The following is a 26,715-nucleotide window of genomic DNA, read 5'->3' on the forward strand; positions in this document are numbered from 1 at the left end:
GTTATTCAAAATCATATAATGATTTTATTGTTTAATTTTGATAATTAATATAATATAAGATCTAATAGCTCAGCTTTATTTATTATATTGGTAATGTTAAAAAAATAATAAAAATTTAATTTAAAATGATCTTATTTAATATTTATTAATTCTAATAATAAAAATAAATTTAAATTATTTTTTATTAATTTTTTTGGTTATCAAACATTTTGATTACCATAAATAGGGTTGGGTGGTATAGGAGGAAAATTGCATCTAGTAGACAAAGTAGAAACACAAAAATGAGAACTTGTTCACACATGGTTCTTGCACCAAAGTGTTCCATTCATCCCAAACGACCTTTCATCTTCTCACATGGCTTTGATCACTCCACTGCTGCTGGATTCTCCACCATATTCAACGTAAACTCTCTCTCTCTCTCTCTCTCTCTCTCTCTCTCTCTCTAATTTTCTGCCAGTCCTGAGTAAATTAGTATTTTCCACACATATTATTTTTATTTGAACGAGTAACATCTTCTCACATGACTTCTTCTCCTTGTTCATTACTTCACACTCAGCCAATGTTAAGATCTTTGCAACAAATTACATTGCAAATCGATGCTTCCAAAGCCATGAAAAGCATCACAACAAAATTCCTTGATGCTGTTGTGGATTCAGTTTTCCAGTTTGTTGATTTGCCACGCCTTCCATCTCAGGTTCCTAATATATACACTCATACAGTGGTTTTTGATGTACCACCCACTGTATTGACCTGGTTTGGTAAAATTTTACTTTTAAATCTTGTTACAGAGCTAATGGAGTATTTGTATAATGTGTATAATTAGCTGTTTATTTGGCTTAATATAAATTAAAAAATGAACATTCAAGATAAAATACTACTCATTTCTCAAATACAATACATCCATACTATTCAGAATAACCATGTGGGTACCAAAGATAATAAACATATGATATTCTACTGAATTGAACATTTCTAAACCCCATTATACACATTGTACATATACTCTATTGGCTAGCTATACTTTCTCTTTACTTTTTTATCATCAATAGTTAGGTTATCAAAATTGGTTTTTGAATGAGTGAGTTTTATGATGCCTTTGTTATTATGTTTAAATTGTCTAACTTACCTTTTAAAGTAAAAAATAAAATATTTAAAATAAAAAAATAAATCATATAAAATTTATTAAATATTATTTGTTTACTCTTTTTAATAACTTAGGTACAATGTGATAGGCACCATAGCATTCACATTTTGAATGATAATTTTTTAAAAATTGTCCAGTCAAGTAAGTTCTGATTTTAAGCTATAGTTCAAACTCTACTTGTTAACCCATCAATAAATTGATTTTATAGATTTATTATGAGATGAATTTGAGTCTAAATTTAACTCATATATTAAATGAGTAAAGTTTGATTTATTAATTTGTAAGCTAACTCAATTATATACAATTATAACATTTATATTTGTGGAATATATGAGAGTGTATTTTTATTTTTGTCATATCTAAATGGTAACATCTTTATTTATTATATTATTAGTTGAATGAATAATAACTTTAATTAAATTATTTATGATAGAAAAAATAATATATCTATATATTAATATTTTGATATAAAATTTTATAATAATTTTTTATATATGATTTTGATAAAAGACATAAACTATATAATTACTAGATAGACAATATATAATTGATAAGATATTTTTTGTAGTAAGTTATAATTTATTTATATTAAATTATAGATTATATCATGTTATTTTAGTTAATTGGTAAATTTTTGGTGGGTCGAGTTTAAAATCCATAAATATGTTTATTGTTAAGAGCAATGTTAGGGGCAGCAATTTTAGTAATTGGTAGCCATTAAATAGTCATCAATGATGATTTAATGGTGTAAGGTTGGTGTGAGATTTCATCCAATGACTCACCTTCCTCTGTTGGTTACATGCTGGCCAAAATTTAACAAAACTGCTGGCCCCTAGACTTTTTTTATTGTTAATGAGTCAATTACGAATTGAGCTCAATATTCGTGACTAAAACTTGAACTTGGTATGACTATACGTTTAGCTCACTTTAATTTAACTTTAATTGTAACCTCTATATTCAGTAAATTATCTTTTAATAAATACAAAAAAAATATATGATTATATTTAAAAAATAGCTTTTAAAATTTTAAATAACCACAATAAACATAAGTAGAGAGATTTTTTTTTATCTTGAATGGAATTTGGCAGCAATAATTAAGTAAGTAACCATAAATTTAAATATTTGTTAATATATGATGTCATATTATACTTTTTAATATTAATAAATATAAATTAACTTTAAAGAAATTTTTTTTTAAATTTATATGTTTTCAAAAATATTTCTAAAATTTTCAAAACTACAAATATATGCAAATAATTTTTTTATTTACAAAATACAAAATAAAGTACTTGTGGTTATGTTTTTTAAAAAATACAAACATCTATTAAAATACTTTTCTAAAAGCCTAATGCATATACAATCTACTTATTTCCATTCGATGACTAAGTAATGGTTTCATAAGATACTTTGGAGAGGGACAAAATATAAAATGAATAGAACACATTTCTATATATGTATGTTATAAGAATATAGTAAATTAATAATTAATAGTAATTTACTTGCAGAGTAACTTTGCTCCGGTAGAGGAGATAGGAGAGCCCATACTTATCACTGATATTGAAGGTGAAATACCAAAGGGATTTCCAGAAGGTGTCTACATTAGAAATGGTATATATAATAGTATAATACCCTGTGTCTTTAATAATTTAAGCTTTTTATGATATAATTTTCTTATTATATATTAAATATAAATCCGAAGAGAAATTGAAATGGAAAATAAATGTTAGTGCGAAAAAAATGAAAATAATTGTTCATACTTTGAGTATTTATCCATTCTGTTAGGTACCAGACAAATAACACAGCAAAATATAAAGATAAAAGAATTAAAAATTTGTATAAAATATGAAAATAATTGAATAACTTTCTTTGAGAATTATAATTTTTCTCTATCACAAGGAGATTACAATAACACTTTTTCTTGACAAAAGAACACACTTCTCTCTACATATATAGGAGAAAATTACTCAAAGAAATATTATGTTATTCTATCTGGATGACTTGATTGAAATGAATTAAAGAAAAACTCAATTTATAGGTGAGTCTCTTCAATATGAACAATTCGTCAATTAGAGAGGTATATAATTATTCTCTTTTTCAACCGTTAAAACTCTAAGGTTATAAACTAGGATTGTTTATTATCTTTCATTTTATTTAATTATTATTTATTTATTTATTTTCTAAAATTAGCTTTACTAATTTTCACAATCTCACTCTTAAAGCTAATTTTGATAAATTTTCAAAATTCATATTGCTCATGTATTCGATAGGCCATATAAGGATCTACACCATTCAAATTTTTCAGTGTTGATTGGTTTTATCATGGCATCTGCTAGGTTATCTTTAGCGTGAATTTTCTGCATATCAACACTTCCTTTCTCTACTACTTTCCGAACAAAGTAATATTGTACTCCAATGTGTTTTGTTCTTGAATGAAAGGCATGATTCCTTGCAATGTGCAAGGCACCCTGACTGTCACAATACACAAGAATCTTCTATTGTTTGTGCCCGAGTTCCTCCATCAACCTTTAGATCCAAATAGCTTCCTTACATGCTTGTGTAGTTATCATATATTTAGCTTCTATAGTAGATAAAGCTGCAACAGTTTGTAATTTAGATGGCCAGCTCACAGCTCCTCCTGCAAGCGTAAACACATAGTCTGTAGTAGATTTTCGTTTATCAAGATCACCTGGAAAGTCTAAATCGACATATCCATTGACAATGAATTCCGATCCTCCAAAACATAATGCAACATCCGAGGTCCCTTTGATGTATCTTAGGATCCTCTTAACAACATTCCAATGCTCTTTACCCGGATCTGCCATAAATCGACTTACCACCACAACTGCTTGAGAAATATCTAGCCTTGTACAAATCATGGCATACATAAGGCTTCCCACCGCTGATGCATACGGTACTCGAAATATTTTCATCCTCTCTACTTCACTACTAGGGCACATACTTGAGGATAATTTGAAATTTATAGGAAGTAGGGTTGAAATTGGTTTACATTCTTGCATATTGAAGCGTTGCAGATCTTCTTCAAATAATTCTTTTGTGATAGCCAAATATTCCTATCCCTTTTGTCTCGGTAGATTTGCATCCCTAAAATCATGTTTGCTGGTCCCAAGTCTTTCATATCAAACTCCCTAACTGACTGTGCCTTCAATTCTTGGATTTGATCTTTGTTGGGACCTACTACCAACATGTCATCCACATACAACAGCAGAATGATGAAATCATTATCACCAGACCTCTTGTAATAGGTACAATGATCTAAACTAAGTCTGTTGTATCCAAGGCTAATAATGAAAGAATCAAATCTCTTGTACCAACACCTTAGCGCCTACTTTAGACCGTACAGAGATTTAGTTAACCTGCAAACCAAGTTTTATTTTCCTTGTTCTTCAAAATCTTCTAGTTGGAGCATATATATCTCTTCTTCAAGTTCTCCATGAAGAAAAGCAGTCTTTACATCTAATTGCTCTAAATGCAAATCAAATACAGTACACATATCCAAAACTATTCTAATAGTAGTTAGTTTCACCACTAGAGAAAATATTTCATTGAAGTCAACACCTTCTTACTGAGCATATCCCTTGACAACCAATCTTGCATGATATCGTTCCACCTGATCACACTATCTCGTTTGATCTTGTAAACCCATTTGTTACTAATAGCTTTTCGACCTGCTGGAAGTTCAACAAGTTTCCAGGTATGGTTCCTATGTAATGCCTCAATTTCTTCTTGCATTGCTGTCATCCACATAGAAGCGTATGGATTGCGCATAGCTTCCATAAAAGTTGTTGGCTCTCCATCTTCTGTCAAAAGACAATATGTATCATGGTTTGTCAAAACATAATTTGAGTGCCATGATGGTGTTCTTCTTTGTCGAGTGGATTGATGAACTTCTATGTCATTGGCCTTTGCTTCTTGTTTTTCGTGCTGTAGATCTGCTTCAGAAAAATCACCTTCTCTGTATTTTTCATCTATTTGAATAGTAGTTATTTCTTCAATAGTGATGTCATTTTCTTGTTCTCTTTGCAATTCATCTTTTGCAAATACCACATCTCTACTGACAACTATCTTGTGAGCAGTGAGATCCCACAGGCAATACCCCTTAACTCCGTCAGCATAACCCAAGAATATATATTTTCTAGGCTTTGGGTCCAGCTTTATTCTTTCTTGGAAATTGTACATCACGTACACAGGACAACCAAATATATGTAAAGAAGAATAATTAGGTGGCTTAACTTGCCATATCTCCATTGGTGTCTTCAACCCAATTGCAGTTGATGGTGACCAATTTATCACATAACAGGCAGTTTTAACAGCTTCTGTCCAAAAAGACTTGGCTAAACCTGCAGTTTACTACATAGCTCGTGCTCTTTCTAGGAGAGTCCTATTCATTTGCTCTACTACACCATTTTGTTGAGGCGTATATGCAACTGTGAATTGTCGTTGAATACCTACTTGCTTGCAAAATGTTAGAAAATCACCATTGACATATTCTCCTCCATTATCTGTCCTTAAACACTTGATCTTCTTTTTGAATTCAAGTTCTAACTTTGCTTTGAACTCTTTAAATATCGCAAATACGTCTGACTTCTTCTTGATCGGGTATACCCATAGCCTCCTAGAGTAATTATCAATAAATGATACAAAATATTTTGCTCTTCCTAGGGACATCTCCGGTAATTCCCACACATCAGAATGAATTAAATCCAATATGCGTTTACTCCGAGTAGTTGATCTACCAAACTTCAATCTATGTTGCTTGCTTGTAACGCAGTACTTACAAAATGGTAAGTTTATCGATTTGAGTCTGGGAATGAGATTACGTTCTACAAGAATCTTCAAGCCTCGTTTTGACATGTGGCCCAGTTTGCAATGCCATATCATCGACGTTTCTTCTTGGCTTACTGAAGCAACTGATGCCTCTGCCTCTTGCAAAGTATCTCTCACAAGCATGTATAGATTTGCTGCAATCTTTTCTGCTTTTATTACTACAAGAGCTCCTTTAACAACTTTCAAGATCCCACCTTCAGTATGGGTCTTGCAACCAAGTTCATCCAATTGTCCAATCGACAAAAAATTATTCTTCAAGCCTTTCACGTGTCTTACCCCTTGAAATGAACGAATAGAACCATCAACATTTTTATTTTGACAGTACCCATCCCAATAATTTCTAAGGCATGATCGTTTCCCATAAACACCGATCCTTCCAAGACAGGTTCATATGTACAAAACCAATCACGATGAGGAGTCATGTGCTAGGTTGCTCCTGAATCAACAATCTAAACATCAGTGAGTTGTTTGCTACCTTTAGAACCAATTGTTACTTCGCCATACAGGATTTCTCCATCATCAGATATGCTCGTAACATATCCTTGAGAACTTGATCCTTCTGGAACCTTCTCTATGCTCTTCTTATTCCAACAATCTTTCTTGAAGTGCCATCTCTTACAACAATTGTAGCATTTGACCTGCTTCTTACTTTATGAGTTTGGTCTACTTTAACTCCCACTGGAACCATGCTCCATTGATCTCCCTCTTATCATCAACAAAGCCTCTGCTTATTTTGAGTTCTCTAATCTATCTTCCTTATTCTTGTGCCTAGATTCTTCTTCTAGAACCGGCAACCATGTCATCAAAAGAAAGATAATTAGTCAAAACATTATTAGTTAAGTTAATGATAAGTTGATCATATGAATCTGGTAGACTTTAAAGTAAGAGCTCTGCACGTTCATTTTCTACTATGGTATATTCCAACGATGAGAGTTGGAAAAATAGCGTATTTAGATTGTTGATGTGATCTGTTGTCGATGTGGACTCACTCATTCAAAGAGAATAAAGTCTTCTCTTCAAGAATATATTGTTGTGAAGTGACTTGACTTCATATAATTTGGTGAGAGCATCCCAAATTTCCTTTGCTGTCTTTTTTTCTGCTACACTTGATAAAACTGAGTCAGCTAGTGCCAAGTGTAAGTTTGTAACAACATTGTTATCCATCTCCTTCCATTTTTCATCTGTAATTCCAATGGGTCTACTTTCAATTGCTGCCACGCAATTGTCTTTTCTCATAATGGCTTTTATCTTCAATTTTCATACGGAAAAATTACTCCCACTAAATTTTGGAATTTCATACTTTGCTGCCATTTTTTTAGACGGTAACTCGCAGCAAAAAAATAGATATATTAATCAACAACCTTTGGCTCTGATACCACTGTTAGGTACCAGACAAATGACACAGCAAAATATAGAGATAAAAAATTAGAAATTTGTATAAAATATAGAAATAATTGAATAACTTTCTTTGAGAATTACAACTTGTCTCTATCACAAAGAGACTACAATAACACTCTCATTTGACAAAAGGAGAACACACTTCTCTCTACATATATAGGAGAAAACTATTTAGAAATATTATGTTATTCTATCTAGATGACTTGATTGAAAAGAATTAAAGAAAAACTCAATTTATTTGTGAGTCTCTTCAATATGAACTATCCGTCAATTAAAGGTATATAATTCTTTTCTTTTTCAACCATTAAAATTCTAAGATTATAAACTAGGATTGTTTATTACCTTTCATTTTATTTAATTATTGTTTATTTATTTATTTTCTAAAATTGGCTTTACTAATTTTCACACATTTTAGTCTTAAAAAAATTTTGGATCAAACACTTTAGTCTCCAACTAAAATTAATTATTCGATTGGTCCCTAACAATTAACTCCGTCATTCAATTAGGTCCTTTACTCTGTCAACTCTAACGGAGGACAAAATAGTCCCTGACAACTCTAACAGGGGGCAAAATGGTCCATGACTCCTTCAGTTCGGAAACGACACTATTCTCTCCTAATTTCCATCATATATCGCATAACCCTAACAACCTAACACTACAACTTTAAGCTATACAATGCACATTCTGCAACTTCAATGTTCACAAAAAGAAAAATTATCAACTTGTTTTCAACCAATTCATACTCAGAAAACTAATGACTATGTCTTTTAAGTACTTGTCGTCTTCGATGGATCCTATGAATTTAGATAGCAAGTCCGATTTGTTTAAACCCGTCATCGTCGCTGCCATCTCCCTCCTCTTCTACCCTATCATCTCCATGGCCACATTGTCCACTACTCTGATTGCTTCCTTCAGCTTCTTCTCCGAACCAATATTCAGTAATCACTTCAGTTTTCATATGAATGGTGACGGTGGCATTGCTCACTGTATTGATAGCTTGGATGCGAGATCGAAACTGTCTGTCAATTTGGACTTCAGGAGAGAAAGAATGAAGCACTCGAGGTCCAATCCAAATGATAATTTGTATATGGTGTCGAAGGAGAATCTTCTGATGATGTCCTAATGTCCAACAATCTATATTACTTGTCAAAGAGTGGAGAAAAGCGTGTCATTGGGGTAGTTGTGGAACTTGATCTTGAGGATATGGTGGATGTTGTCGAGGTTGGAGGTGATGCTGTTATCAAAGACGTGGAGGTAGATGCTTCTGGCGAGTGAAGTGCGGAAAAGGTGGGTGTACTAGTCACAGAGATTTGGGAAGTGTGTGGTCCATAACATATTGAGGTGGGTACAACACGCGTGGCAGTTATACCATGGCTTGATCTTGGAGTTGAAGAGGAGGAAGGAGAAGAAGACTGTGAAGGTGAAAAATGAGAGTATAAATGTTAGGGTTAAGCAAGATATGATGAAAATTAGAGGAGAACGGTGTCGTTTCCGAATAGAGGGGTTAGGGACCATTTTGTCCCCTGTTAAAGTTGTCAGGGACCATTTTGTTCTCTGTTAAAATTGACGGAGCAAAGGACTTAAATGACTGACGGATCGAAGTTAATTGTTAAGGACCAATCGAATAATTAATTTTAATTAGAGACTAAAATGTCAGTTCCAAAATTTTTTAGGGACCAAAATAGATAAATACTCATACTTTTTATTGATTACCAGCAACTTGCATTGTTTTTCTTTTAAATTGTTAATTTAGCGGCAGAATGATATATGTAGATTCCTGTGTAAGAATTAAACCAACTTCAATTATGAAATAATTTAGAGCTTAACTGAAAAAAGGATAAATCTAAAAACAATGAAAAATAATTAGTAAAATTAGCCAGATTTAATTAATTTTAATTTGGATGTGCAATTTTTATATTTTATTTGACTTTGCAAGTTTACTTTATTTATATGTATGAAAAATGTCAAGTGACTAACACTTTTTTTTATTTTTGTCTTGAATATAAATTAAATTAATTAATTTTTTTATTAAAAAGAATAATTTATCTAAATAAATTAAGATTTATATTTACACAAATATAACAATTTGTAACTCATTACATGCCTGTCCTATTTCATTTTTATATAAATCGTGGCTGTTAACTACGATTTATCATTTGGCCATAAACTGCGGGACTCCTACTGCAGTTTATGAAAAGAAGCATTTGTACATAAACTGCGGGACCCTTATTGCGGTTTATGAAGGTTATAAGCTCTCTATATATGAATTGAGAGTAATTGTCAAGGAGAAAGTCATTTTCACAATGCCTAGTGAGGAGGATAGTTTCTTAGCACTAGTGTATTGCTATGAAAACATTCACAAAAGCAAAAGAGAGGGTGTGAAGTTTACTGACAAAGAATTTTTCAGTGTATTTATTCGTTCATCGAAAACCTTGTCAGATCTAAAAACTACTATATTGCAAAAGCTTGGGGTATTTGGGACCAAATGGGTAAAGAAGTTATTTTATAAGATACCTATTGTAGTTGTGTCAGCCAGTGTGAAGTATGATATTTTATGATAAGGTTTGATGAAGATCTACAGGTTCTGTTTCATTGCCGAAGAAGTTTTTCGAAAGTCAGAATACATGAGTTGTATAAGAAGTCAGAGGATGGTGTCGACAGTTTTGGGACATCAGCTCCAAATCCTCAGTCAACTGGCTTGGGAGTGCCTCTAGTTCGATGCCGTGGTTGCAGAAGCTTGTCCGATCATTGCATCTCTATCCGTTGCAGTTGATTTGAACCGTACAAATGAAGATGGTTATGTAACATTGGAGAACCGTTCGTTCCATCAACTGGCAGTTGAGATGGCTAGTTCTCCTATCATGATTCCTAATTGTGTAGGTGATGGTGAACATGATCTGGTTGAAAATACAATGAGAGATGATGATTTAGACAAAGAGCCTGTCGATATAGTTGGGGACAGTGATGAGGATACAAGGAGAAATCCACGTACATAGCAGGGCCCATCAAGTTCCAGAACACAACATTAAAATAAGCATATATAGCACAAAGCATTAAAATGATACCTGGATGCCAGCAAAAATACAAATGTGTCAAAATCACTCGGTTTTACGTCAGAAACCGTGAGAAAATTCAAGACTGTAGTAGCTAAAGTGGTCTGGCCAAGTTAACCACATTTCTGTTTGTAACTCGACACATGTATTTATACAACAAGGCCAGTGCAGCTGAGGCCCAGCTATACTTTTCCAACTCATCAAGCAGTTTTGCCACAAACGGCAGCCATCGAAGGTGAACCCAGCTCTCATTCTTGTCACTGATGAATAGCTGAGTCAATAGTAACATCATGACATAAGTACGAGCATACCTACACACTGTCTCCTCACTTGCATCGGCAAGGAGCACCCAAAACCTCCCGTGAAACTATGTGAAGTGGATCGTCATTTACTTGACCCTAATCAAATTAAAAAAAAATTAAAAAATTAAACTGGTACTAATCAAATTTTAACAGGTAAATCACTAACATCTTTAAATTCTTTATAAAAATACCAAAATCACAGTTCAAAGTGACATAACATATGAACGGAACAGCAAACAACTAACATATAAAGAAAAAAAAATCTATAAACAACTAACCTCTTCGTTGATATTTCCAGTCACATGAACAACACCGTTCAATCGGTACAAACGATTTTGTTCTTTTATGACCCCAACCCGCCAAAGTATCGATGCCAAGTGATTCTCTCCCAAATCCTCTTAAATCCAAAAACTCAAATCTTAGAGAATGCAATCCGTCACTGCTTTATCGCATTTTATGTACAAATGCTGATCTTCAAAAATTGCGGTAGGAGTCACGCAATTTATATCTAAATGCTGCTCCTCATAAACTACAGTAAAGGTCTCGTGATTTATGACCAAATGATAAATCGTAATTAGTAGATTTACATAAAATTAAAACAGGGCACGCATGCATGTAATGAGATTGAGATTGTTGTATTTGCATAAATATGCATTCCAATTGTGTTATTTAGATAAATTGTCCTATTAAAAACATTGGTTCTTAATATTTTGTTCTGGCAAACTATAATAAAAAATAAATCATAAAAAAATATTTTAATAAGTTGTAATAATTTTATACTTAGAGAGCTAAATTATTCTTAGTTTTTTTTTTTGGTAAAAATCATTTTAAACCGGAACCACTAATGTTTGTATAAAAATTTAAAATCATCTCTAACTTTTCTTTTTTAAATTTAGTTTTCTCCTTAACATTTTAAAAGCTACATACAGCGTCCTTCCATCTAAATAATAATAAACAGAAAATGTAAAAATTCCATTGTTTTATATTACAAAGTGCCCCTCGTAATATATCTATGTTTATGATATATATGCCAAAAATTTTCTTTATTTCTCTAGTGTTCATGCATGTATATGTATGTAATTTAGGATCAAACCCACTGTTTGGAGGGTTGAAATCAACAAAGTCAATTTTGGGGAGTTCAGATAGTGCTTGGGTGGAAGGAGAAGGAATGCTTCATGCTTTGTATTTCAAAAAGCAAATTGATGAAAATGATGGGAATTACACTCTTGTGTACAACAACAAACATGTTGAAACTTCATCATATAGGCTTGAGAAACAAAGTACTAAGCCTTTGTTTCTTCCTGCTGTCAAAGGAGATTCACTTGCTGTTCTATCTTCTCTCATGCTAAACAAGGTCAACATTTTATTCATTTATACATTTTAGTTTTGAGGAGTACTAGGGGGACAGCAATTTTTGTGATTTGTAGCCATCAAATAGTCATCAATGATGATTTCAATGGTGTGAGATTGGTGTGAGATTTCATCCAATGACTCACTTTTCTTTGCTAGTTACATGCTGGCCAGAATTTAATAAAGTTGCTGGCCTCCTAGACTTTTCTTATAGTTTTATTAGAAAATTAAAGGTTTCTTTTTAATTGACAATCAATCAACAAAATAACAAAACTTTAAAAAAAATAAATAAATAAACACCCAAATTTGTCTCCAAAAAATTTTAATTCAAACATTTTGATTCTCAGCAAATTTTTAATACTTTAGAGATTCTCAAGACAAATTAATCTCTTTGTAAGAAAGATTAATTTATCTTATAAAAATTTAAAAATTTAATTACCTATAATAAAATTTGTTAAGACTTATTTATTTAATAAGTATACTAAAAATTTTATTAAAAATAATAGAAACCAATTTGTCAAATAGGTATAATTTCAGGAATTTTCATAATAAAAAAATTATTAATGACCAAAATATCTTAGTTGAAATTAGTTATGAATTGAACTAATTTAAGTATATACTTTGAAGAAAATATTTTTTTGGGTAAAGTATTATTTTAGTTTTTAATGTTTGGGTTAAATTATTCTAATTTGATCTCTAATGTTTTAAACGTCTTATTTTTGTTCGAAAAAGTTTTAAACAGGTTTAATGTAGTACTACCATTAAATTTAACACTAATAGTTAATGGAATAAATGACATGGACGTTAATAACGTTATTAATTAAGTCATATCTTCTTTTATATGGTAAAAAATATAACCAAACATTCTTATAACACTTCTTCTCCTCAATTTTTTTTGGTACAAAATTTTGAATCCTAACAATCAATTATCAACGCGCTTCAAAATTAAAGGAAAAACTTTTATATTAGTGATCGTTGGTGGATTAATTTTATTTACATACTGAAATCGAATGCTATTGGCTCTTTAATATGTGAATTATTTGTGTTAAATTTAATTGTGAGAAAACATTAAACATATTTAAAACTTTTTTAAAATTAAAATAAGATGTTTGAAAATTTTTAGAATTGAACTAAGACATTTAAAATATTAGAGACCAAATTAAAATTCGATCCAAATAGTTAAGATAAAAATAATACTTTATCCTATTTTCTTTTGTGACTATAAGAACTAGGTGTGACAAATCTATTTTAAGCCAAATAACATCTGAAGTCCCATCCGACATGAGTCATCAACATTTTGGTGTGTTGTGTGTATTAATTCACATGCAGTTGAGATTTGGAGAAAACTATAAATATTATAGCAACACCAATGTGATTGAGCATTCAGGAAAGTTCTATTCAGTTACTGAAAGTCACCTTCCTTTTGAGATTGATATTTTCACATTAAATACTTTGAATCAATGGGATTTCAATGGAGTATGGAATCGTCCTTTTGGCAGCCACCCTAAGGTATATATTATATATTATGTACATTATTCAATAGTTAATAATTAAAAAGAAATATGATATAAATTATTGAAATTTACACGAATAAAAAAATTAAAATATAACCTTACTTGATTTTTGAATGATTATATATTCTGTTAATTATTTTTAGAGAAAAAGACAAATAAATTCTTAACTTTTTAATTTGAAGACAAATTTATTCCTTAAAATTAAAAATAAAATTATCCCTCACCTTACAAAATGCGCGACATTAAGATCATTCTGTGCATAGTAATTGCCTAATCAAAACGTCACGGAGTGAGCTGATGTGTCGTCCATATATCCGTTACAGTGCTTACGTAGTCCGTTGTAAAAAAATTTGAGGACAGATAAGCAGATTTCAAAATGACACCGTAACGGATATATGGACGACACATCAGCTCACTTCGTTACGTTTTGATTAGGCAATTGTATGAAAGGATCTAAATGTCACGCATTTTATAAGGTGAAAGATGATTTTATATTTTTCAATTTCAAGAGACAAATTTATCTTCGAATTAAAACGTTAAAAACTTATTTATCCTTTTCTCTTATTTTTAATATTAAATACTAATTTGCATATTTTTCTTTCATTAGTTATAAATGTTTATTACTCTAACTTGATACACTATATGTATATAGACACATATATTGTACTTAATTTTTCTTTTACCTGTTCTTTTCCTGTTGTTGGTTTTTGCAAAATGCATGTTAATATACAGAAAGTTCTAGATACCGGAGAGCTGGTTATCTTTGGAGTAGAGGCAACCAAACCTTTTCTTGAAATTGGAATAGTTTCTGGTATGCTTTATTTTACATGCATTATTTACACTCACATTTTCATAGAGATGAGTTTTCCTTTTCTTTAATTTTATTTATTCTGTTATTATTGTCTTCTATGGGTTCTCTCTTACTGTAACATAGATGATGTACTTAACAGAATTCTCAATTAGAAAAAAACCACTAAATTATTTAATCATGACACAAATAATGATACTATTATTGTATCATTTATCCATCATTTTTTTCAAATTATTTATCAATTAGTTGATTGAAGGGGTTTCTGCTGTTTGTTCATTATTTTCAGCTGATGGAAAAGAATTGGTTCATAAAGTGGATATAAAACTAGACAGATGCTGTCTTTGCCATGAGATAGGTATCACACAAAGGTAATAATATTATTCGTTATAAATGTTATCCGCCGCCGCCGCCGCCGACGACGATGACAATAATAATAATTGAAACTGCTACCAGTGAATTCAGAGTTCAGAGAGTGTTGATCTGATTGTATTACCTAGCATTGTGTTGAATGGTGATGTACGTCAATGTATGTATACAAGTTGTTGTGACTTGTTCTCTAAGCTAGACTTCACTAACTGTTTCTAACCACTCTAGTTAACAACTTCTAACTGCCTTATCATATGTACATGCACTTATCACTTATCCTCTTATCATAATCTATCTTTTTTTGTGTATATATATGCAGATACATTGTGATATTGGATTATCCACTCATAATTGACCCAAACAGACTTCTTAGAAGAGGCCAGTGAGTATATTACACATGCACCTCTTTCTAATAAATAATTTTGCGCTTTAAATTTTTGAATTCTTCATATATATGTTGTAGATTGATAGAATATGAGAAGGAGAAATACGCGAGGATTGGGATTATGCCCATATATGGTGATGCAGATTCAATCAAATGGTTTGAGGTCACACCTCATAGTACATTTCATTTTATTAACTCTTTTGAGGAAGGTCACGAGGTAACTTTAATTATATATTTGCATAGCAGTCATATTTGAAAGAAAATTATTTTATATAATTATTTATGAGTAATTATTTAAATTAATCCTGAAATTTTTAAAATTGAATACTTTAGTCTTTCATATTTTAAAATATATAAAACAGTTCTTAACATTTAGTTTTATTAGACAATATCGATTCCCTCCTAAGTCACTAATAATGATGACTGATGTGAAACATTAATTGACACAAGTGACTGCTAAGTAGGGGTGGCAAAGCGGGCTGGCCCGCCCAAATCCGCCCCGCCCCGCCTAGGCTCGTCTCATAAACGGGACGGGCCGGCCCGCCCCGCCAACTAAAATGGGTTCAAAATACTAGTCCGTCCCGCTTTACGGCGGATTGGCGGGTCGATGGGCTAGCCTGTTTGACTTTTTTTTTATGAAAAATAAAATTCATTAAAATTAACTAAAAAATAATAATTAAAAATCAAATACAAATAAAAAATAGTCAAATTTTATAATTATTAATTTTATAATAGTAATCATTCTTTTATTTAATAAAAAAATAAAAAATAAAAATCTTCGGCTCGGCGGACCGGTCCACCTCGCCCCGCCAAAACCCGCCAATTTGGCGGTGCGGGTTTGACGGATTTTTTTAATTGAGCGGGCTCCAAATCCTAACTCGATCCATCTTTTTTAGCGGGTTTAGCAGGTCGGCCCGACGGGTTCAACCTGTTTTGCCACCCCTACTGCTAAGTGTCCACGTGTGCAAGCTGGACAAATTAATCTATAGGATAAAGTACAAAACAATCTTTGAAATTTTTGAAAAATCTTAAAATAGTTCATGAAAAATTTTAAAAATTTTAAAGTGGACCCTTCAAATATTTTTAATCTTTTCAAAAGTCAATATTTTATAATATTTTTATTAATCAAAATAATAAAATATTATTCAAAGTATATATAATAAATAAAGAATAAAAAAATAATAAAATATAAACTAAAAAATAATTTTATTCATTAATACTTAAATGTTATAAATATAATATTATTTAATTATTAACCTATCATTAGTACTTACATTGAAGTGATGTAAAAATTATAATAATAACAGCTAAATCTAAGAGGTCATTGCATTATAAAGATTACGTTTTATATACCTAAATTTCTAAGATATTGAAACTAAATAAATTTAAAAAAATATTTATAAGTGAAAAAACTATTTTTTCTTGATATAATTATTAATTGTAGTAGCACAAAAATAACTTTAACTGCAAATTTATTTTATACAGCATTATAATAATTGAATTCCAAAACTTTCAAAAAATATATAAACAAAATATTTGAATTTGTCAAGACATTTTTTTTTTCAAATATGCAAAGTATTAGGAGTTTCAAATAGCATTGAAATTTTATAAATCATCCACATTGATCCTATAATTGACCAAAATTTACAAATTTGACTTCATAAATGACTTGCATGCATGTTTCAAAGTGTTACTTTTATAAGCATTTGCACAAAATATTTCCAATTATTTATGTGAAAAATTTTATAAATAGAAAATATTCACTAGTTTATTCTCTTTTTCATCATTAAAGAATGATCATAAAATATGGTACTTACAAATTAAATTAATATTTTATATGATAAAAAATAATATGAGTTCATTTAATTATTTATTTTTTTTGAAAAACTTTAAAATTAGTTTATAATTTAAGATTTGAAAATGTAAAGTTTTTTTATATATGACTAATCAAATTTGAGATAAATAAATAAAAAATTTTAGAAATTAAAATTTTTCAATTTAGAAATAATTTTATATAAATAATTCAACTATTTTGAATTTTTTAAAATTTTTTAGGGATTCTTTTGAGATTTTTTATTTTTCGAGAACTGTTTTTTACTTTATTTTTTGGACTGATTTGTTCAGATTAGATCATACTCGCGGACACTTAATGGCCACACATGCGAATCAAAATTTCACGTCAACAATTGCCATTAGTAACTAACAGAAAGAGACTGTATTATCTAATAAAAATAAATATTGGAGATTATTTTATGTATGTTAAAACCCAAAATTAAAGACTAGAATATCCAATTTTAAAAACTTCACGAAATAGTTTAAGTAATTACTCGTTATTTTATTTTGTATCTGGAATGGATACATAATTTTAATTTTGTTAAATAAAGTTTAGCATTTTAATTTTAATTTTTTAATTGAGATAAATTTTGCTTTTATCTAATAACAGAAAAATATGATTTTTTATTTAAATTAAATAATTATATAATTTAGCAATATACATAAAATGGAGAATAATTACTTAAATAAATAACATACTACATCTTGGATATTGTGAGCCCAACGCGAGTATAGGCGTATCTCTTAAGACCTCGGACTATGACGACGCATGGAGAATTTGATATTCAGGATACGTTGTAGGTCGAAAAACGCGTACTAAGCATCCGAAATGCGTTCAAAAACTGATTTTGGTCACAACACTTGAAATCCAGTCAAAACAGGAATTAGAAATTAGGATTACAGTACTCAAGATACGTGCGGATACAATTTCAGATAAATTTTAAAATAGACAAAATTCAAAAATAATTTTAAATTGATATTTTTGAATGAAAATTAATTAAATTGATAAATAAAAATTAAATAAATACTATTTAAATCGTAACAAATTATACTAATTTTAAAAATATTAAAATTAGTAGACAATTAAAATTTGAATCAGTTTTGTGTTAATCCAATTCAACTCCAAATCGATGGCACCTAAAATTAAAATAAAATTAATAACCATTTTTAATAACCACTTCTAATTTCAATCATCTACTATTTTCAATGTGTACACTTCTAATTTACGTTGGAAATGTCAGTCAGATCAAATAAAGGATTTGGAATCTCTAAAGTTTGAATTTCACTTTAGAGAGTAAAGTGTGATCTCTCATCCTTGAATGATTTCTCTCTAATATCTTCTCTTGGTCCCACCTATGAAATAAATGGTGAGAGATCACACTTTTCCTTCTAAAGTAAAATTCAAAATTTAGGGAATCCAAATCCAACAGTTTAGAGTAGAATTGGATTAATACTGAACCGATTCAAATTTTAATTGTCTACTAATTTTAATATTTTTAAAATTAGTATAATTTATTACTATTTAAATAGTATTTATTTTATTTTTATTTATGAATTTAATTAATTTATATTTAAAAATATCAATTTAAAATTATTTATGAACTTGGTCTAATTTAAAATTTACCTAAAATTGTATCTCTACGTATCTCGGGTACTCTGACACTAATTTCTATTTTGACGGTATCTCGGGTGCTTGTGATCCAAATAAGTTTTTGAACACATCTCGGATGCTCAATATCGGTTTCTCGACCTACAATATATTTAGGGTGCACTCTGGATATGTCAGATTCTCCGGACGTTATAGTTCAGGATCTCAGTACCCGGGATACGCCCATATTCGTGTTGGCGTTATTTATTTAAGTAATTATTCTGTAGTTTATATATATCAGTAAATTATATAATTATTTAATTTAAATAAAAAATTTCAAAAAAATATGTATCAATTTTAATATATAAAATAAAAATACATATAAATACTAAAATATTTTATCAATATTTAAAATTAGTCATTACATCTATTATTACCTATTTTTTTATATTTATGTGAGTTATTTTAGACAATTTTTTAATAAAATAATTTACTATCAAAATAATAAAGCTATTTTTTACTTAAAAATAATCAAATTTTTCCTAATACAAGAATCAAACTTTTTATAAATGTCAAAATAAGTAAAATTTTAGATACTAATTTTGTACTATAGGTGGTGGTGTGGGGTTGCAGAGCATTAGATTCAATAATTCCAGGGCCAGATGCAGGACTGAATAATGATTCTAAGTTTTTCTCTCGTTGTTATGAATGGCGATTAAACATGAAAACTGGGGAGGTTAATGAGAAATATCTCACTAATGGACCAAATCAGTTCATGGATTTTCCTGTGCTCCATGAAAGTTTTATTGGAGTTAAGAATAAATACGCATACACCCAAGTGGTGGATCCTAATGCAAGCTTTGCTGCAGGTATCTATTTATTTATTTATAAATTACTAAAGTTTAGATTTTGTGTTTAATAATGCTGAGTTTGTGTGTTTGAGTTGTTAGATATGCCAAAATATGGAGGTCTAGCTAAGTTATACTTTGAAGAACAACTATCATCTGAGGTACAATTAATAATTATATATGCATTGAGTATTGTTTAATTTTATAAATTATTACAAAATTGAATAATGTGTAAATAAAATTAGGAAAATGTTATAAGAACGGAATATCATGCATTTGAAAGCAGCAATATGTTCTGCACTGGACTCGCCTTTGTCCCTAAAGAAAAAGGGGGCATCAAAATGGAAAAAGAAGAAGATGATGGTTGGATCATTGCTTTTGTTCACAATGAAGACACTAACTTATCACAAGTAGGAATTACTTCTTCTTAACTATGTTCCATGCCATGTATATATGTAGATTATTAATAATAATAATTGCATGCATGAATGCAGGTTCATATAATTGATGGAAAGAAGTTAAGTGGTGAGGCAGTTGCCAAGATTACATTGCCATGCAGAGTTCCTTACGGCTTTCATGGAGCTTTCATGCCAATCTCTTTTCAACCTTCAACTCCCTCATCATAGCTCTATTTATGTTATGTATATATGTCATTGCTATTTAGCCATCATATTATACATTTAATATAATAAGGCCAACACAATGCAATGCTTGAATATCGTTATATTTCAATCATTATAATATCAATATCAGAATAGTTGAGGTTCCATCCCAAGCTGTTAAAGAAAGATCAAAGAGTCAAAGTTAGTTAGAGTAATAGCTAGTTAGTTAAGAATTCTGTTTTCAGTTAGCATATATACTACTTTGAGTATATATACTCCAATAGAATTCTCTAGTGTAAATAGTATTGGAAAAAGCTGAGGTTAAAACAAGAATCTGTCTTACAATAAAAGAATCAAAATAATTTTTTTATAACCTTTGCAATTAAATAGGTAGTTCTAGAGATATTCTAAGTAGTAAATATAATGACAGAAATTAAATAATTAAACATTAAAATTTTTATCATGGAAAAACTTTAAAAAAAGAATAAAAAACTCATAGGATCTATTCTAGTAAAATCTTTCACTATTAAAATAATGAGTACATAATCAGTTTTTCTAGTAGCACTAGGATATCTCAACAATCAACAAATACATTATCAAAATTGATAGAATCAATATAAATCCTCCACAAAATAGGTATCTCAAATCAGACAAAAGAAAAAATCATACAACTAATAAGTTATATCTTAATGTTTATTTCTACACCATGAACAACATACTAAAAATTTCATAAGAAATAGAGCAAGTTTACTAATTTGGTACTGCCATTTTTTCCTTTTTCTTCTTCTCTTGGTCGATCTCTTCTCCTCTCCTACTCTTTATATTGCTTTTCTTTTCTTTTGTTGAAGGAAGACACATTCTCTCTCTTCTTTTTCTTTTTGCTTTACAGTGGCTTTTAGCCACTTTTCTCTTTCTTTTTTTTTTTGAGAATTGTGGGTCCATTTGAGTTTGGGGACCTACCAACACAAATCTCTTTTTCATTGCCTCAAATGAAGATGGGTTGCTCTACCAAATCCACTCTTCGCAAGAATCAAATTTCATTGCAAGTAAACTCTTAGTCATCATATATTATAAATCATTTATGGTTTTGAAAATTGGATTAGACCGGCTGATTGAATCGGCCTGACCGGAAATCACCAACAATTCTGATTCTGTTTGATAAATAAAACTGCCGATCTGAAAATCGTTTCAAAACTATTGAACTGACCGGTCAGACCAAATCAGAACCTGGTCAATTTTTGCTTTTCATCCTTAAACGTCACCGTTTTCGGCTTCAAATTAGAAATAAAAAAGAACTAGTCACACCCTCTCTGTCTCTCACGCATTTGCTTCCCTTTCTCAAAGAAAACCCTAGCCTCCATCACTGATCTCTTCTTCAAGCTGTGTCACTCCCTCCGTCCTACCGCTGTCGTCGAATCTGGTCCAACCGTCATCCCGACTACTTTATCGTTGTCGCAGCACATCTCTACCATCGCTCGTGTCTTATATGCTCAAGGCGGTCGTTCCCACTGCAACTCATCTTGCGTTGTTCTTCCGTCACGCAGCCACTATTGTACTGCGTCGGCTCTGTTCCACCGTGCTCCATCTCTCTTTTACTCTAGTTCTGCCATGCTCCACCCTCCTTTGCTCAAACAATCACAGCTTATTCCTCGAGCTCGGTCTCAGTCCTGGTCTTGTCTACTTCGTTGCGCTCATGCCGCCTTTCGTCGTCATCGTTAAGCGGCGAGATAGATGGAGAGAGAACACGCTGCAAAGGGGAAAGAAGGGGTGGAGGTCGCGGGAGGAGGCGACGTGAAGGGTGAAGCCATTGCTGCTTCTGCTGTGTTTGAGCTCGAAGAGGGCCACCAGAGCTACTACCTCTATCTTGCCTTGCCATCATGATGCCACTGATTTTATCTACTCTCACTCTTGTTCTACTTCAAAATTATATTAAATTTGTGAGCGTCCATTCTTTTTTAACGTGGTTATAAATAATAAGATTAGACATTATTTTTCTGATTGTGGTTTTGGTATGAATATTTAGTAATATTAAGTAGCATTGATTTTGCTTATTATAGTTTTGGTCTGAATATGTGTCTTGTTCAAATTTCATGATTTTATTACTGGCTCCTGAATGTTGGGTTTCTTTTTCTAATATGCTTAACATCATAACGATTTGGACTTTTTAATAAAATAGAAGGCAGAATGCTTGGTAAATGCTGCAACTAGCACCGTGCGTAACAGATTGGCATCATTCATGTTAGTGCTACTCAGATTAAATTGTTATTTTGTTCAGTGCTGTGCTAAAAAATATTATGCTGAAGTCTTGATAATCCTTGTTAATATCTGAAAAATTTTGTTATTTTTTGTTAAAAATGTGCTGAAACTTTGTTAAATTTTTGCTGAAAATTTTGTTATAAGTTAGAATTTAAGTTTGTTAAGTTACTTGTGTCTTTAACTTTTATTTGTTCATTTTCATGATCGGTCTTTTGTTAAGAAAGGAATAAATTGGTCAACTTTATTTTTAATTCAATGAAAAAAAATGAATTGAATTAAGTCAATTGATGAGATCAAAGGTTATTAGTATATTTTATGTCAATTTTTTTTCGTTATTTATCTTTTGAGTTTGTACTTTGATAAGATTATAAGACTTTGGTTTATGTAGTATTTTAAATTTAGATGACATTTTAAGGTTGATATTAGACTATAATTATATTTAGTGTATTTATTTATATTTTATTTATTATTTTATTATAAAATAGTTATTCCGGTATGATTAAACCACGGTTGAACCGGTTGGACCAATGAACTAGTGAACCAGTAACTAAAACGATTCGATAACTGGTCCGATTTTTAGAACCTTGGAACCATTATCATCAGTATGGATCTTCTCAAGTGCATATGACTTCACTTCAAGAGCTTAATGTATCCAATGATACCTCACCTCTATCTGCTTCGATCCAGAATGAAACATCAGATCCTTGTTGAGATGGATAGCACTTTGGTTGTCACAAAATAACACAAACTTCTCTTGATCAGCCTAACTCTTGTAGAAATTTTTTCACCCAGAAGAGTTCCTTAGAAGATTTAACAATATCAATGTATTCTGCCTCTATAATAGATAAAGCAACACATTTCTGAAGTTAGGATTGCCACGACATAGCTCTCCCTGCAAAATTCATCATGTAACTAGAAGCAGACTTTCTTGAATCAAGATCTCCATCCATATCTGTATCTGTGTAACCATCCAACACAGATTGGTCATTCCTAAAGCATAAACAAACTCTGAAAGTACCATTAAGGTATCTGAGAACCCACTTCATTGCTTATCAGTGTTCTTTACCAAGATTAGAGAGAACCAACTAACAACTCCAATAATATGAGTAATATCCAGCCTGGTGCAAATCATAGTATACATCAAACTGCCAATCGTGGATGTATATGGAATCTTCTTCATTTCTTCTTTTTCTTGTTCACTTGTAGAACATTGCTGCGAACTCAACTTGAAATGATTGGCAAGTGAAGTACTAACAGGTTTGAAATTATTTATCCTAAACCTCTCTAAAACCTTCTCAATATACTTTTGTTGCGATAACCACAGTTTTCCATTCTTCCTATCACGAGTGATACTCAGCCAAGGATTTTCTTGGCAGGATCCAAATTCTTCATAGCAAAGAATTTATTCAAATATTTCTTAAAACTTTCAATCTTCTTAGTGTCATGACCAACAATCAACATGTCATCAACATAAAGCAAGAGAATTATAAAGTAACCATCAGAGAATTTCTTGACATACACGCAATGATCAAATAAGTCCTACTATACATATGAACTTCCATGAATGAATCAAATTTCGTGTACCTTTGCTTGGTGCTATCTTCAACCCATATAAGTTCTTCTTCAACTTCCATATAAGATTCTCCTTTTCTTTAATCTCAAAACCCTCTGATTGCTCCATGTAAATTTCTGTATCTATGTCACCATAAAAAATACAGTCTTTACATTAATTTTCTCAACCTATAAATTCAAGTTAGCTACTAATCGAAGCATAACTTGAATAGAGGACATCTTCACAACTGGAGAGAAAATTTCTTCAAAATAAATACATTTCTTCTACTCAAAGCCTTTCACAACTAACCGAAATTTGTACCTTGGCCGTGAGATATTTTCATCCACTTTCAATTTGAATACCCATTTATTCTTGAATACTCTCTTACCCTTTGGAAGCATCATCAATTCAAATGTATGATTCTCATGCAAGAATTTTATTTCTTCTTGCATGACCTTTAACCAATATTCTTTATGCTCATCAGACATAGCTTCCTAGTAGCTCTCTGGCTCTTTAGTTTCAGTGTTCATCACATACTCATGAGGATAGTATCATTCAAAAGGATGATACTCTCTAATAGATATTCTCAATTCATGCTCAACTGGTGGTTCAACTGACACTTCAACATCTGGTGGAATTTCTGCATCTGGTGTAAAACCCGCGAAATTAATAAATAATTAACCAATAAAATAATTATTAATAAAAAAATTAGAAATATGAGTTTTATAGTTTAATGAGATAGAGCTAATTAAAATAAGAATTTTGACACTAACTTTAAAGAATTTGGCCTAAGATTGGACCGAACGGGCCGAATCACCAAACCGGGCCTGTATTGGGCCCAAGGCCCAACCCACTCCACCCACACTTAATGATTCAGCACACTCTCTCTCCCTCCATTAGCATTTCACACTGGAAATGAGAAGAGAGGAAGGGAGGCACAAAACACTATGCACTCCTCTCTTTCGGTGACCATAACTCGAGCTACAAAACTCCGATTGTCACACCGTTTGCAGCCACGCGATCACTACGAAGAGCTCTACAAAACTCACCCAATAAACTGGTGAGAAAACCTCGATTTCCCTCCCAGACCTTCCTTCCATAAATTCAAAAATTTAGTATTTGGGGTTTTGAGATTTTGATATTTTGATGTGTTTAGGATCAATCTAACTTGAGGAGATTATTGGATTGTAATCCTATGATATTTGGAGAATGTAAAAACCCTAACCCTCTTGTGTATTTTTGAGATTTTGAGTTTAGAGATTAATTATAGTGATATATGTGGATTAGATTGAATATTGTTAGTGTAAAATCAAATTAGAGGTCAAACTTGTGAAATTGGAAGCTTGTTTGAGCCTTGGGTGCTGAGGTTTTGGTGTTGGAGGCTTGTGACCTTATCAATTTGGATGTTTTTGGATTAGGAGAGAAATCAGTTAAGATATTGTTTTAGTTTCTTGTATGTAATATATAGTGTCTTGTGAAAACTTAGGCTAGACGACATAGGATAAGTTGAACTATATGTTTGATGCATGTTTAGTGATTTTGGTTAATACAATGTATGTTGGGTTTGGTTGTGAATAATTGGGTATTGGATAATGATGTGAATGTGGTGGATAGTTGACGAGATGATGAATTGAATGAATGATGGTAATATATTAATGTTTGAATATAAGGTGGTGTTAATTATGAAATCCTTGAATATGAGGTTTTGTTGATGATTAAAGTTGAGCTTGACGAATTTGTATATAAGGGTGTCATATTATGAATGTGGAGTGATGAAGTATGGTTTGGTGGGTTTTGATGTTGTGTGGTAAGTTTGGAAAAAGTTATGATTTTGGTAAAATAGAGGTTTGAGGATCTTTTCTGAAAAATTAATTTTTGGCCGAACTTCAGTGAGCCATAACACGGCTTTCGGACTCTCAATATTTTACAAACTTATTTCATATCAAAATTGGGTCCGTGAAGTTTACGCCGTTCAAATAATGGAGGAAAAATAATTTAAAACGAAAAAGTTATGCGCGTCGAAAGTTTGGTGTGTAAAAGTAAAATTCTGCAGCACTTAGACCTTTTGCTATACTGCAGGACTCGCGTACGCGAGTGTACCTGTGACGCGGCCGTTTGGTTTGGCCAGACATGGTCGCGTACGTAGGAGGTATGACACGTACGCGAGATGGCAAAAATTCATATGCCGCGTACACGAGCACATGCACGCAACACGAGTAAACCTTTCAGGCCAAGGGGCTTCACGTACACGAGTTAGGAAGGGCACACTTCTGTATACACATGACATGGTTTGTGTACGCAGGGCCCTAATTTTTAGCAACTGGATTTTTGAGTTTTTAAACATGTTTTGAGCCTGTAAACCTCTATTTCTACTCTCTAAGACCCTAAACCTTAGTTGTAATGATAGTAAAGGGGGTTGAACCATGAAGGGATATTAACTTGGAAATAAAAAAATATTTGAAATAATAAATTGTGGTTGAGAAAGTGCAGGATTGATGATGAAGTATGGTTGATGACAGGATTGAGAATAATAAGATTTGAAATTGTAATGTGATTAAATTGAGATGTGAATGTTAGATTGGCACTGAGTGAGTATGGCTGGAATGGTCGAGATGGCAAGGTCTGGGTGTGATCCCGCTTGCTAGTTAACTGAAAACTTCATAGGGTGGCAAGTTGAGGATGGAGGATTCCCTCTCTTGTCATGATGTAAATGTGGGAAAGGTGGAAAGGCACTCTCCTTGGTATTGTTTCCCCCACATTCTTCTTTGGTTGCAAGGAGGAAAGACACACTCCTTCAATATGGAAAGGCACTCTCCTTCGTGATACCTCCAGGAGAATGTGGAAAGGCACTCTCCTTCGTTAAAGTTT

General features: G+C 31.4%; 1 protein-coding gene across 2 annotated transcripts; it reads left to right on the top strand.

The window, feature by feature from the left end:
• The first annotated feature begins 257 nt into the window (after window positions 1–257).
• Window positions 258–20,204, top strand: LOC112782365 (carotenoid 9,10(9',10')-cleavage dioxygenase 1). 2 transcript variants are annotated; one of them, XM_025824723.3, is made up of 13 exons: window positions 258–401; window positions 557–694; window positions 2,650–2,752; window positions 11,828–12,096; window positions 13,422–13,601; window positions 14,339–14,417; window positions 14,704–14,785; window positions 15,103–15,165; window positions 15,247–15,385; window positions 19,203–19,458; window positions 19,540–19,598; window positions 19,683–19,847; window positions 19,932–20,204. In XM_025824723.3, the coding sequence occupies exons 1-13, from the start codon at window positions 282–284 to the stop codon at window positions 20,061–20,063; spliced, it is 1,785 nt and encodes a 594-aa protein (XP_025680508.3). In that variant the 5' UTR covers window positions 258–281; the 3' UTR covers window positions 20,064–20,204. The 2 variants fall into 2 exon arrangements, with proteins under 2 accessions (XP_025680508.3, XP_072085845.1); XM_072229744.1 differs by lacking the exon at window positions 13,422–13,601.
• The last annotated feature ends 6,511 nt before the right edge of the window (window positions 20,205–26,715 follow it).

The sequence above is a fragment of the Arachis hypogaea genome, chromosome 20 (assembly GCF_003086295.3).
Source record: "Arachis hypogaea cultivar Tifrunner chromosome 20, arahy.Tifrunner.gnm2.J5K5, whole genome shotgun sequence".
Classification (NCBI taxonomy): Eukaryota; Viridiplantae; Streptophyta; class Magnoliopsida; order Fabales; family Fabaceae; genus Arachis; species Arachis hypogaea.